Source organism: Sceloporus occidentalis, unplaced genomic scaffold (genome assembly GCF_023333645.1).
Source record: "Sceloporus occidentalis isolate IW3139 unplaced genomic scaffold, rSceOcc1.0.p SCAF_34, whole genome shotgun sequence".
NCBI lineage: Eukaryota > Metazoa > Chordata > Lepidosauria > Squamata > Phrynosomatidae > Sceloporus > Sceloporus occidentalis.
The window spans coordinates 1436423-1451852 of record NW_028317014.1 but is presented as its reverse complement, the minus strand read 5'-3'; the positions used below and the strand labels follow the sequence as shown (position 1 = coordinate 1451852).

The 15430-nt window shown below is 39.0% G+C and overlaps 1 protein-coding gene across 1 annotated transcript; it reads left to right on the top strand.

Moving 5' to 3' along the window:
- The first annotated feature begins 1310 nt into the window (after nucleotides 1–1310).
- LOC149298127 (phosphatidylinositol-binding clathrin assembly protein-like) lies at nucleotides 1311–15430 on the top strand. The gene is made up of 16 exons (XM_089487593.1): nucleotides 1311–1440; nucleotides 6634–6776; nucleotides 7832–7907; nucleotides 8311–8413; nucleotides 8494–8587; nucleotides 8701–8812; nucleotides 8937–9043; nucleotides 9618–9659; nucleotides 10282–10367; nucleotides 11001–11124; nucleotides 11730–11866; nucleotides 12577–12680; nucleotides 12992–13135; nucleotides 14019–14126; nucleotides 15196–15312; nucleotides 15396–15430. Exons 1-16 carry the CDS (start codon nucleotides 1311–1313, stop codon nucleotides 15428–15430), a joined length of 1662 nt encoding a protein of 553 aa, XP_089343719.1.

The following is a 15430-nucleotide window of genomic DNA, read 5'->3' as shown; positions in this document are numbered from 1 at the left end:
GTGAATATATATATATATATATATATATATATATATACACATATACTGTATTTGCTTGATTAAAGAAAAAATATAAGACTACTCTATAGGAAAAACACTTTATTAGTAAATATTAATTCACATTACTATTCACAAAACAATTTTTTTCATATTTAATAAAAACTATGATTGAGAAAAATGTATTTCTTATTTTTATTTGCCAGCCTTCCCCCCAAGTTATCTGACCAGTTTTACACATCCGCCCCCAGACTTGCCACTCTGCCCCTAGGAATTCCATTCTGCCCCCCTGATATGCCTTATACCCCCTGATATGCCACACTGTCCCCTGATATGCCTTATACCCCCCTGATATGCCTTCATACCACTGATGCCGATATGTCACTCTGCCCCCCCAACTTATCAATGCATCCCCTAGACCCCTATATAAGACGAAGGGTTTTTCTCAGTGCATTTGCTCTAAAAAAACCTTTTTATTTTCGAGCAGATACGGTATATATATATCTATATATCTATACACATACTATATATATCTATATCTAACTATATATATATATACGGTACTTTAACAAGCGCTGCATAAATTTTACATTGATCTCTATGTGTGTACTTTCTGGTAAGCAAATTGTCTGGCTCCTACACAAATTTCTCAAGCCCTGGCATACATATATATATATATATATATATTTAGATATATACACACACACACCTATATAGGTGTGTGTGTGTATATATTTAGATATATACACACACACACACAAATACATATATGCGAACGAGTCTGCAGCTTCTAGTCCACCTTAAGTGAGCTTTATATTTCACGTGACATGCCCACTCCCAGCCCAGCCCTCAGCCTGCCCTGTTCACTGTCAGACACCGGCGCCTAAACATTCCACTGTACGCACCCCGGGTCACCAGGTGGAACCACCTTAACAACCGGCTCCTACGCAGCTCCCCGTCACGTGACAGCGTGCCGCCATTTTGTCTCAGGACTGAAGTGTGAAGCAAAAAAATTAAATAAATAATAATATTAGAGAAGAGGGGGGGGGAGTGAGAAACCGGAAAAGAAGCCGAGGAAGAGAGAGTGGAGAAAACCTAGGACGTGTGAAAGAGAGAGAGAGAGAGCCTGAAAGAGTGCACCATTTCTCCCCGGCCGGGTCACCTCAAAGGGACCAGCCTCCGCTTCGTAACACGGTGACCCGGAACCGGGCGAGGGGAAGCAGGTTGGAGCTCAGTGCGGCTGAGCCGGTGTGCAGGGCTTCTTTTCCAGGTGTGTGTAGGCCCGGAGGCGTGAGAATCAGTCAGCTCGGAGGATGTCGGGGCAGTCAATCACAGACCGTATCACGGCGGCTCAGCACAGTGTCACCGGCTCGGCCGTGGCCAAAGCCGTCTGCAAGGCGACCACTCATGAAGTGATGGGGCCCAAGAAGAAGCACTTGGACTGTAAGTGTGCCCGGCATTGTACCCGCTATACTCCTGTCTCCAGGCATGATATGTATATTACGATGGCCTCTTGCTCTGTGATTTATTTCCTCCTCTTGGCTATATTAGCATATAGTGGCAATATGTATTGTCCTTATAGAGAATGTAGACTGCACTGTCTGGAAGCGCAGGAGACTCATTTTACATCTCAGTCTGACACGTTTATGAAACCGGTATCAGAATGATACTGAGAAACGTCCCCGTGATAATTCTGTGAAATGAGTTATTTCTGTACCCTCTCCGTGTTAATTATTATTATTTCTCTATTAATTCTTACACTACATTCAAAGGGGCTGTCAGACATTAGGTAAAGAGGCCCCTACAAGCTGGAGGGAACGAGTGTGTGTGTGTGTGAATGGCGTATGTATGTTAAGGAATGTGATCTATTGTAAAGGTACATGTTCTATGGTATTGTTTGCTAGGATTTTCATTGTAATATGTGTGGGGCAATAATGCTATCTTGCTGTATGGTATTGGCATAATCTGGTATTAATGTGTGATTGTAGACACACAGAATTTATTTTGGCCGATAAGATCTGTTCGGCCCATATAGTCTTCCCGTTTTTTTCCTGATGTAGAGACTCGGCCCTTAATCAGTCCTTGGTCTTGCCTTAGATTTGAGGCAGCTTTATATCTGTCGCATGCATGTGTAATTCCCTCGCTCTAGAAACCCCTTCCACTGCTGCTGGGAAGCCCTTCCACTTATTAACCAGAAATGACAGTATTCAGTTTCACGCAGCAGTAAAAGTATATATCTGTATCACAAATGATGCCGCGGGAACTTCACACTTGTGTGTGTATATATGTGTAATTATTGGTAATGTATAGGTATAACTAGGTCGTATCAATAATATACACTTGCTACTGAGTAGCTGCACTGAAATGGATGTTCCGTGGCTGTTCCTGTGTATTTGGATGCGGGGAGAAAGATGGACATCCATTAATGTTTTATGCGGACCCGTAATAGACACATGGATTGAAGTCTGTGTCTGCATGGTAGTTGATGCATTGTAACGTGGGCACAGACCTGTACTTTTACGCAGATCACAAATAGGTGGTATGTGCGTGCGCAATCTTATTGTGGCAAGACTGGCATCCTGCTCTGCTGTAGTGTTCCAGATAATATCCAAGCTTTCTAGTATCAGCTAGGGATAATTGCATGCGTATAGTGGCTCGGACCCGTGCTTTCTAATAGTCACACTTCCATAGATCGGGAAATAACTGTACTTGTGGCACACAGGCGCCAACTTTACTCTAGTAGCTCTATCACAATAATAGTACATGCATGGTACCTTGTGTCTCAAAGTGTATTGGAAAGGACTTTTCTGCGTATCCGTATGCTACTGAAGTCTTGTATATACATTAGAGCCACCCCCCCCCCATGGACTCATGATTGAAAGGTCCTCGTAGACATGCTGTCATTGTAATGGATTTATCTTACAAGCGTTGTTATTGTGGCACGGATTTGTGACAGCACCCGAGTAAAAGAAAAACCTGTTGATTGGCTTGTGAATTAGGACATGAAAGGTCTAGGCTCTGCTTCAAAGGACTAGAGTTCTGCTTTTGTGGTATCGTAATGAACATACCAAGGCTCTACCAGAATTCAGCGCTATATAAAGCAATAAATAATAATATTAACTTGCTATACATGTAGCATATCATCTTCTACCACATAATGTCATGGCTTTGACTTTTTATAAAAATAATTAATTTTTAAAAAAAAGCGTATAGAAGCAATTAAGAACCATACCTGGGAACTTAGCGCTCCTCCGGGTCATGGGAGCGGCGTCTTGACGCTCCCTGCTCCCTGCCCAAATAACTGCGTTGAATTGTTCATACTCTTGTTGTTAAATACAAAGGTTAATTGAGGTTTTGGTGTGAAGAGTCTGTGTATGTATATAAAACATACCACTAAAAAGTCAGGTATTGTTGACTAAGTATTAATATCAAATTATATACAACAAAAAATAAGTTGGTATAGTATACAACTGTGAATATCTTGAATGAAAAGTTTTTTTCTCTTTCATTTCTCATGGTTTTTGGACTTACACTTGTCAAGGCCAAGAGCCTTTGAACATATTTGCCAGAATGTACATCATTTCCTCTTTCTGATGGTTTAGTTCCTTTCTCAAATTATTTGTAACTTGTTTGTTGTGCAAACGATAAAATTATCTCTTGCCTTTGTCACCTCTTATTAAAACTGTTATTGTCTCTAGCATCCAGGCCTTGAGAGTAAGGAGCAGTCATTACTCTACACTGCAAGGGTTAAAATATAATAAAATAAGTATGCTACATCAGTTCAGCTGTTCTCACAGAAAAACCTATGAGATGAAAATTCACACACCAACCACCCTTAACCACACTAAACACACTCAGCCGCACCCAAACACACTAAATGCTGTCCGCTCCTGACCACACCGATGACAAATCAGGCTGATTGCTCTCAGCTTGACTGCTGGAAACTCAAACTGACAACTCTTATCACAGACCAGTGCCGCTGATGTACACTCATACAGACCTCTCTCTGTCACACTAAGGTACACGCTAACACACATGCAGCTCTTGGCAAAATGACACACATTAAACATAATTAGCCACATACATACATCACGCACAGTGTCTGTATATAGAAACAGCCAACATGAATACTGTTTAGGACACTTTTAGCCTGTACAGAATATGCACGCACAGAGTACCATATCAACAAAACTGTGACTACAGCCCGTTTTGCTTTGGGCTAATGAGATGTGCCTGATGTCACTACCCATGGTCCTTTGAGTCATCATCCATTGTCACTTAGAAGACAGAAGCGAGGATAGACACATGCACCCTTTGAGTCAAAGAACCCTCCTTATACTCGATATGGTCCTGATGTGAATTACAGGAGAACGGTGGACAGCAGGGACTTTATAGTATGTGGCCACAGAACATCTGCAGAGAGTACAATACAGACATCAACAGCAGTCCGAGGGCATCTTACTGAATGACGCGTGAAAATACGGCAGGGGCTGGCTTAACACCAATACCTTGGGGCTGGTGCTTATTTTGACACAACATTCAGGTTGAGTTTAACATCACTGACTTAGCAAGTTAGTTTCGCCTTAAAGCAACAAGTACTTAAGTTCTGTAAGCAGTGAGTGTCGACCTACAATGGAGTGGTTCGTTAGATACAAGATTTCAAATCGCTGACCGGACTTTTGTCGTAAGGCACTAAACCCAGCAGTCTTCCCTGCCAGACAAGCTCTGTTTGGGCCTGCGTAACGTCCTATGTAATTAGCAAGCGGACATTCAAGAAATGTGACTCTTGACAGCTTGGCCCTGTTTTCAGGTGTTCCTCCGGGTTTGGGCCTTCATAATTCATCGTGAATTTGGTAACGAAATATTTTATCTCACCGCCAACATAAGAAGAACGTGTTAACTGCCATGAAGTAATGACATTGTTTTGTGTAGAATAAAATATCCCTTATGCTGGGGCTTGCCGAACCCTGTAGGAATTGCTTCCTGGTGGCTACGGTTTCATCTGCTCGACTTGTTTACTGGCTCTATAGCTTTTCCTCTCTATATGCTGCCAGGAGGCAGAGCAGGGTCACATAACGCAATGCCGGACGACCTCTAAAAGTAGTAGCCTGCCAGCCTGGGGCTCCTGCGTCTGTTCGAGGTGTGTGGTGCCTGTCCTACCTGTAAAATAGGTTTTCTTTCCCACACAACAGGCAGTGCTGTACAATGGGCAACAAAAAATAAACATTTTTAAAGTTGGCCTTTGTCTGAATTCTGTGCACAGGATATACTGGATGTGATTGATTGAAATAAACTTCAGTAATGCTCTACCATGTGTTTGTTATAACTTTAGAACTTTTAATGGGACTTCCGTAGTTCTAAGGACTCTTTTTACATTGTTTGGAATACCTCGGCAGTCACAAAATCATTTTAGCATTTGTAGACTCCTTATGTTTTACAGCAGGCGGCAAAGTGAATAAAAACAGTATGAGCCCAAATCCAAATTTGCTATGCCAGCCGAGTTTGTGTTTTGTGCATAAATATAGTTCTAAAAATTCACACAAGTTCACCTGCCATGCCAGATTTGGATTTGAGCTCTACTAAGTTGCCCTTTTTATGTAAAGAAGAAACGGTCTTTTTCTTCTTCATGCATGCATGCACGTGTGCATATACAGTATCTCACAAAAGTGAGTGCACCCCTTACATGTTTGTAAATATTTTTATATCTTTTCATGTAACAACACTGAAGAAATGACTCTCTGCTACAATGTAAAGTAGTGAGTGTGCAGCCTGCACTTTTGTGAGATACTGTACATGTAACAAATTGTACTTTCCAATTAAAACCAAAAGTGGTTTTAATTGGAAAGTACAATTTGTTTGGAAAAAATACAAAAGAAATGACTACCACAAACTTTGGCAAAGGATGGTGGTAGAATCTCGTTCATGGAGATGGTTAAAATACTAGCATTTGAAATACCTTGGGGTGTCTAGTTTTCAAAAAATATATGGTTTGATGGGGTACATTGCATTGGCCGGCTTCAAAGATACCCAGAATAGCACATTGCGCAGAATGACCTGATTTGGGGAAAAAAATGGTTTTGAAATAGCAAAACGCTACCTGTACTTATTGCCCCATAAGTTGCAGAGAAAAGCAAAAAAACATGAAAACATTTGTATTTCTGAACTCAGGACAAATAGTAGAATCTATTTAGCAGTTTTTTTGGATGAGTAAAAGGTTTTTCAAATAAAAGTGAGTGAGGGTTTTTTTTCCAATTTTTCATCATATTGTATTTTATTTTTATTTTTCTTTATAGGAAATTAGATAATATGATCAAAACATGGGATCTGTAGAAAGCCTGTCTTTTCCTGGAAAAAAACAATATATGTCCTTAAGGGGTTAATATATTGAGGTGTGTGAGATATATATATATATATATATATATATGTATATATATATATATATATATATATATATATGTGTGTGTGTAATTAGCTATCTCTCGTGCAAGAAAGAAACCACTGGACAAATAACTGGTTAGTGCTTCTTACTTTACACAAAATGTTTAGAAATACGTTAGTTCACATGTACAATTTGATACAACATGCAATTTGAATTTTATGCTCATTAAACTTGACTTTTTTTTTTTTTTTTGACAGATCTTATACAGTGTACGAATGAAATGAACGTAAACATACCGCAGCTGGCTGACACCCTCTTCGAAAGGACCGCTAATGGGAGTTGGGTTGTTGTGTTCAAAGCCCTAATCACAACACACCACCTCATGATGTACGGCAATGAGGTAAGGTGGATTGGTAAATGCAACTTTACTTTAGTAAACTAGTTTGTGTAGCTGTCTACAATTGTGATGTGTGTGTGCTTTTTTTTTCTAACTTTATAAAAACAGTTACTATCCCCACAAATAAGCCTTTACAGCTGCAGAAATGATGTAAAATCTTCATTCTTTTTGGTTTTGTAATAGTTTTATTTTTAAATCAGTGGCATGGTAAACAAGACCTTGTAAGCTTTTGGTGTGTGGATGTTCCCAGAAATGAGTAAAAAATGTTTTGCACATGCCATGCATATATGTTTATGTACTTATTGCATAATAAGGGGGGTTACAATAAGTGCAGGCATAGGAGTATGGTAGCTTGCAGACATTTCTATCGGGGTACAGTGGTCATGAATACATAAGGAAAGGAGGTTTACAGTCTCAGGAGTGGTGGTTGGACATACAGATACAGTTGGAGGTAAGTGTGACTTACAGGATTCCCAATAGTGCTCTTGTAAGCTTCTGTGGAGCTACAATTAAGATTGTAGTTTACTGAAGATGTTGTGGTAGCTTAGAATAAATGGCCGTGGTAGATGGAGTTATGGAGCAGAGCCTTTTAGTTGAAGGAGACACAGACTATAAATGGGATGTGGAGAACATGAAGCTATATTGCATCATCAGAGGTGAAATATAGTATTGGAAAAAGCCCTGAAGAGCCCTCAAGGCAAGGATGAGAATTTTACAGGTGGTGGGCTGTTTTATAGCTGAGGCATCAGTATTAGTACAAATTGTAGAAGTAGTCTGTAAAGCAGGAAGACCAATGAGCAAAGCATTGCATTAGTCTAGACAGGACGTTATCATTGCATGCGTGTCTTCAATGCTGGTAGCAAAAAGAGTGAGTTTTGTTGGAGAAATCCATCTAGCTTCCTGTTAGTACATAATTAATTGGGAATCTAGTATGTTTCGTATCACCGTATCAATCGTGTTTTAGTCCTTTGTAATAAATTCCCCTATTTTTAGTTTATATGCTCATAATCTGTTACTGTTATTAACAATTTTGTTTCTTTATTCTTTTTTGTTTTCAGAGATTTATTCAGTATCTTGCATCCAGAAACACATTATTTAATCTCAACAACTTCTTAGATAAAGGTGCTTTGCAAGGTAAATCTCTTATCTTTTCATTTGCAAATAATAGCTGATAATATCATCATCATCATCATCATCATCATCATAAAGCTACGACTTCTCAAACTTGTAGTAGATTTCAGAAACATACATGCTTTTTCTAATGTATTACGATTGCCCATATGACGCTGCACATCCGTATCAGCACTTTCAGTGCCCTTGGGAGACGCTAAGCGCTCCAGTAACAATCTCGTGTCTCTTAGCAGTATAACCAAAGACTACCTGCTCTAGTTCCTGTACACTGTAGCTAAAATTACTTTTAATTGAACTTTTAAATATAACTTTTTTTTTTTTCCTAGCGTGCAAAGGACCACATGTCAAAATGTTGCCGGGGGGGGTCTATTTTCACTAAATACAATTAACTTAATTTCTTTTATAGGCTATGACATGTCGACATTTATCAGGAGATACAGTCGATATTTAAATGAAAAAGCACTTTCCTACAGACTTGTAGCAGTTGACTTCACCAAAATGAAACGAGGGTAATGTCGCTTAGCAATTTGTCTTTTAATTTGTAATCATCAATGTGTGTGCTGTTTAACCAATTTGCTGCTTCTTACAGGATAGATGGTGTGATGAGAACTATGGTTACGGAAAAACTCTTGAAGACTCTCCCTATCATTCAAAACCAACTGGATGCTCTTCTAGATTTTGATGTAGGTTGTAAAAAAAATAAAATAAAAGCGTTTGCATTTTAGTAAAACTTTAACAGCGTATTGATTTTCTTTCACTTTGCATCTTTCCTTTTTTCTCCTCCTTTTTACTGTAGGCAAACCCAAACGAGCTTACAAATGGTGTTATAAACACAGGCTTTATGCTTCTTTTCAAAGATTCCATCCGGTTATTTGCTGCTTACAATGAAGGTGTGATTAACTTGCTAGGTATGTGTCGCCTTTTAATTACGTCTTTAATGAAATCTTTGCCTGCGTTGGTTCCCCCAGCCTGTAAACTCTTGTTTGGCTGAATGCTGTTTTTAAATGTTGAGGGTTTTTTTTTTTATTGCAGAAAAGTATTTTGATATGAAAAAGAACCAGTGCAAAGATGCCTTGGATATATATAAGAAATTTCTTGCTCGGATGACCAAACTTTCTGAATTCCTCAAAGTGGCAGAGGTATGGATTGTCCGTTTAGCATCAAAGGGGCCTTATTTAGCTGTTGGCACTGGTACAGTAGCATGTGTGCATGAAAAAAAAACTGAATGCCAAAGAAAGAAAAATAACTTTGCTTTCAGATGGTCCCGGAATGCTTAGCAAATCCCACAGCGTGTAACACTTTCTGCTTGATGCCATTTTCATTTCTGCTCTTTTTGTATTGTGGCCAACAGCGACCTTTAAAAATCATTTCACATTGTTAATATAAATAAATGCCATTCATTGCGTTTCTTTCTGTATGGATAGAGAATGGACACAGAATCCTTATGTATTGGTATGCACCAGCAGAAATTGCATGATAAGTACGGTTTTGACTTGACAACGAGTCTATAGACCAATTGGTAATTGCTTGATATTCATTGACGTAATTGCACATAACTCTTGTCGGCAAGTGCGACTGTACCAGTTCGGAAAGTTAGTAATGCCCCTCTTACTGTCACAATGTGTGTGAACACTCAAAACCCATAGCACTCTCCATTGCCACTGCATGAAGTAATGTACACTTTTCTTCCCCCCTCCTTTTTTGTGAATTCAGCAAGTTGGAATTGATCAGGGTGATATTCCAGATCTTACTCAGGTCAGTGTGCATTCCACGTTAATTTAATCTCGTTCATTCTTTCTCTGCCTCTGTGTGTCTCATTCATTATCCTGAGAAGCTTTCTCTTCCGTATAAACGTCTTATATGGAAATATATGTGACATAAAACTATACTTTTTTGTTTTGCTTTTATTATTACAGTTATGTATTTGAGATGTAGGAGACACATACATTACTTAATGTTATGGGTCATCTGATGTGATGAACGTTAAATTATTTCCCAACGGTGCTGCTCTGTTGCATATCACTAGCCTTAATATATTGCTGCAGCAGATGCATGTGAGTGACCTGGCGAAGGCAGGTAAAATGTATTCATAAGTAGCCATGTTATTATAACATATCATTATTATATATTTTCTTGAGTATTCCTCTTGCCAGTTTTGTCCTTCACATATTAATGTGCATGTACAAAATGCACATTGAATCAACTACACTTGCGCTGTACACTTAAATGTAGAACAGTGGTTTCTGTCAGTTTTTCAGCATGTTGCGCTATACATGTAAGCCATTATATCAATAGTGTCTTATAGAAAGGTCTTTAAAACATTTTTTCTTCAGCTTTTTGTGTAATATGTGCAAATAATATGATGGTTCATCTCCAGGCACCCAGCAGTTTGCTGGACGCACTTGAACAACACTTGGCATCTCTTGAAGGCAAGAAAACAAAAGAATTCTCGGCAGCTAGCCGGTGAGTTGCCCAAAGTGGTCTTTTCTCTTGGAACGCAGGGTTTTTCTCTTTGGTATTGTCAGGCTGGTAAGAGGAACCTGTTGATAACCCTTAAAAATACCTGATCGTATCCAAGATCAATGTTTAGTTGCATGTACATCCACTGATAGAAAGCTCAATACTGTGTTCTTGAAATGGTGTGGATGATAATATGCTCTGTTCTTTCCGGCCACATTTATTTTATGGGTTGTGTGTGTTGTCTTTTGTATGCCTAATTAAATATTTAGAGCGCAATGGGATGGGAGTGCTGGTTAAGGCTTAATGGGACCAGGAACCTGCACATGCATATAATCCTTAACAGCTTTTACTGCAAGTAGTTTTTATAAGGGTGGTAAATAAAGGGAGCAGTCTCCCAGCAGAATGTATAGGGGCCAATACAGTAAGAGAATTTAAACATGCAGGGGATGTGACTAACTTGAATCGAGTGTTTACAGGAGGATAGACTAGATGGGCCATTACGGTTCTTGTGTGCCTTCAAATTCCATGTTTAAGGTATTTTTTTTACACCTTACAATAGCATATGTTGAGAGTCATTTGAGCAAATGTTGTCATGCAAACCTTTTTATGGGTGCTTTTATCTTTTTTTCGATTTAGAGCAAGCACTTTATCCAGTGCTGTTTCGTCTCTCGCTACCACTGGGTTGTCCTTTAGTAAAATGGACGAAAAGGAGAGACAACAGGCCCTTGAAGAGGAGCAGGCAAGACTACAAGCACTTAAGGTATGAAAGGTGTTCAAAACAAAATGCTGCTTGTGGGCTGGGTTTTATAAGCATTTTCTCAGTTTCTTAAAATTGTATTGACACATTACAAAACTACTAAGCTGAATTTTTTTCCCCGTTTACTTAGTTTTTAATGATTTATTTCTATTAGATATTGTTGTGGGTAATTAGTGTACACTTAATAAGAAAGACGGAAGTTAGGCTTGAAGTAAAACAAGGGAGGAGGACAAAAATTGCTTGTCCTGCAGATGTAAAAAAGCCAAGGTCCATAAGAGGTTAAACAAGCATGACCTTGAGAGGTATGTTGCTTAAATAGGATAATATAGGGTTAACACTGTTAGCAAAGAATTACCCCTATAAAAATATAAAGGGAAATTGTTGATACCACGTACGTATTTATTTACCACAAAAATACTTGCATTATATGTCTTATAACCCATGCACAGGATAGCGGGATGTGCTCACCACTGCTGTGAGGGCCAACTAAGATTGATGACACTTTCTTAAAGCAATGGGCCAATAGTTTATTGCTATCACCGTCATGATGGAATTGTTTTCCTGTTTTAAACAATGACTTTTTTTTTTTTTTTTGTCATTTTTAACAGGAGCAACGACTTAGAGAGATTTCTGTGGTGCCAAATTCAACATCTACATCAGCTTCACCAAGTACTTTATCTGGGAAAAGTGTGAATACCTCTGCAGCAGTAGACTTATTTACAGCACCTGCACCCACAACCAACAGGTGAGAAGAGGGTATTAATGGTTATGGATTGTAATGGAAGTAGGATGTAAGGATATTTGTAGTGCTGAAACAACTAATCGATAAAATTGATAATAATCGATAATGAAAATCATTGACAACTATTTTCATTGTCGATTAGTCGAATCGATTTTTATCGATTATAAAAAGGTTTTTTTCAGAGCAAATGCTCTGAAAAACTCCTCTCCTTATATAATCCGACTTCAAACAGAGATCGGATTAAAACACTAGAATCCAGATCCCCCGCAACGCTGCAGGGGACCTGGATTCCCCTCACTGTCAGCCAGTGGGTGTCCGTGCGATGCGCACAGACAACTTCCGCCTCTCCCCTCCACTTCCGCTCCTACGATGCAGTGGCAGCATCACATGATGTAGAAGCCCCAGTTGAAGTGAAGGGGCGTAACGGAGGCTGTCTGTGCAGACCCCCGCCGGCTGACAGAGAATCGAGGCCTCCTGCAGAGGATTATCCTGTCAGCTGGTGGGGGTCTGTGCGATGCGCACAGACAGCCTCCGTTACTGCCCTTCACTTACGCTGAGGCTTCTAGTGAAAGTGCCTGTCAGCAACGGAGGTTTACAAAACATCAGGGAGCCGGGAGAGAGGCAGAGTGGTGTATGGGAGGGGGGAGGAGTCAGAGGGGTGTATAGGAAGGGTGTATATAGAAGTTTTATCTTCTGTTTATTTTGTCTTTCAGCATGCCCAACCTTAGCAGTGATCTGTTTGACCTCCAGCCTGCGTTTGTGCCAACTGTACAAAGCACCCCTGCAATTGCCACGTCTGCCCACAGTACATGGGGAGGTACGGATTTTAAACATCGTTGGTAAAGGCCCGTAACGTTCACTGTACAGCGGTCTTTAAAGCTATACAACATGTCTTGGTGGTATTTGTAATGTCAGCATTTTATTTGCTTTTAGACCTTACTTGCTTTGAGACAAACATAAATTCACAGAAATAATCGTAAGATTTGTCAGTCCATTGTCTTTTATTCCATCTATAAAAACTAAGACATGTATATAATGACCAGAAAGGTTAGCTAAACAAACAAAAAAAACTCAGTTTCTCTTAGTTCCAAGACTCATCCCGGAATTATTTTCTCTTTTGCTCGGAAGGTCCCTTCTCTTCATCTAATGGTGTGGGATCACCACCTCATTTGGACATCTTCGATATGCAGCCTGTTGAAGATGTTGTGAAGTCGAATGCTCCATTCAGCTCTTCTGCGTTTACGTCAAATCAGTCTGTGGGACTAATTAGTGGTAACTCTATTATTTCTCGCTTTGTTCTAATATAATTGCAGACCTGGAGGTCATCCTTGTAGGCAGTGGATTTCTTTCCTTTCTAGTGCATTACACTGAGCTGTCAATAGTAATAAAGCCCTGCTTGTATGATGACCCCCCCCCCCCGACTTTCCTTAGAATGTCAGCGTCTTGGATGATTAAGACAAAGCAGGATGATAAGGTGTTGGGTGTTTGTCTAGTAGATTAGGCTAAAATAGAGCTAGAACACTTACATGTGGCTTAAAATGACACTGGCTGAAAATTCATTTTTTATGTTTTATGGATTTCAAAAAAAAAAAAAAAGAGTTCCCCTTGAACAATTTCAATTAATTTAAAGAGCTCTTAACTTCCCTTTCTCGGGATATACATGATTACCCCCTTCCCCTTTGGTAGGAATAGGGCCTTGGGACAGGGAAGTAATGATTACGTACTTCATCTCAGCTTCCCTAAAGTAAAATAGTCAAAAGTACCTTGAAAACAATTACACTGAAAAACAAACACCACAAGTTATTGTAGTTTCAATAAATTAATTTAGTGTCTAAATATAAAAATATATAATTTGATGTAGGGGAACATGGCAGCCTCTCACACACCAAGTTTATACGTGTCACTGTACCTTAGCCCTTCGCGTGTGAGTTTTTTGTTGAGTAAAAAGGCTCATATGGCAACCCTGTTTCTGACGCATTCTTGTACATGATAGGTCATAATGTCTAAGTACAGCACGTTTCTAGTTCAGCTCTCTTTTTATTCAGATAGGCAGCAATCATTGGACCAGTTAAGAGGTTCATACGGAAAGTGTGTTTTGGACACAAATAACCTACAGGCAAAATGTTGAATTCAAGTCTTGTTTGTGTAAATTTAGGTTTCCCTCTGCATTCCGCTGTGCAGAACAACAGTACCGCCATGCATGTTGACTTTGATGCTGTGTTTGGAGCCAAAACTTCGGCACATGAAAATCAAGGCGCAAAAGGTATTGGTTCAAATGTGAAGATCCCCCAAAAGAGTTTTTTTTTCATTTTATTAATATTTTTGACCAAAATTAAACTTATCGGCACAGATGGTCATGTTGGCCAACAATGTGCTAACAGAACCTAAAAAGTGATCACAGTAGCGATTGCTTTTATGTTGGTAACTTGTTAAAAGAATACACATTTCCTGTATTTGGTTATATCACTAGCATTACACTGTTTAATTTAAAGGGGCACTCCAAATATCATATGCACTTTAATGCATGTAATAGTGAGTAGTGTCTTTGCAATTGAGACCAAACCTAAATAAATGAATGGAGACCTTCTGCCCCATCCCCCATATGTATTTCCATCTGCCCCAAGCAATTTGGCTTGCAAGAGATGTGTTTAGCTGGTTCATCTCCTGATACTTGATATTCTTACCGCCATGCTTTATGATGCCTGTGAATCTTATTTTTAAGGGTGTTCCATTATCCTATTTCTTGACTGGGAAAACAACACAATGATCAGCTAGTGTGATATTTGGTTTCAGGGAAAAATAAAACCCCCAATGTAACTCTTGGCAACTGTCACCAACTAGGTCTCTTCCTAGTGCTAAAATTTCCTCATTCATTTTTATTTATTTCCTTAAGGGGGTAACTCAATACAATAATCTATTACCAATGCAGAAAATATAAATGGTTAAAATATAACTTTTATTTAATTCCAATTTAAAAGGTAGAAAAGTCCAATACTGCCAAACTGATCCTAAAACTTCAATAACATACTTTATTATCAGTCGGGAAAAAGTACTATTTAGCTTTTTGTTCACATTGTATCTCTATGTCTCTAATAACGTAATTGCTACATATTATATGTTATCTAGGAACTTTTGTTTAAAAATGGAAGGCATCCGATATCCCCAAACTGCTGCCTATGAAATCTTGCATAATACTACATTGTATCTTGATCTCCCTGAGTAAATCTGTCAAGTTGGAAACAATTTTTTTTTTCTTTTATTTGATATTAATGTTTCAGCCATATTTCTCTTTTTCTTCAAATAAAATCTATTTCCAGGGGCCCAGTTTTCAGAGGATGTATTGCATCCAGTTGTCTCCCAACAAAGCCAGAAGCCTGCAGCGGGAAGCCAGTCGAGTGGAAAGTTTTTGCCAAATGATCTTGATTCTTCACTCGCTAACCTAGTGGGAAGTAAGTTACCTTTTCTGTCACCCTTTTAACAATGCGCTTGTGTTTTCTCTTTGAGTGGTAAGTGTATTTTTCTTTTATTTCAGACCTTGGATTTGGGGGAACACCATCAAAAAAGTAA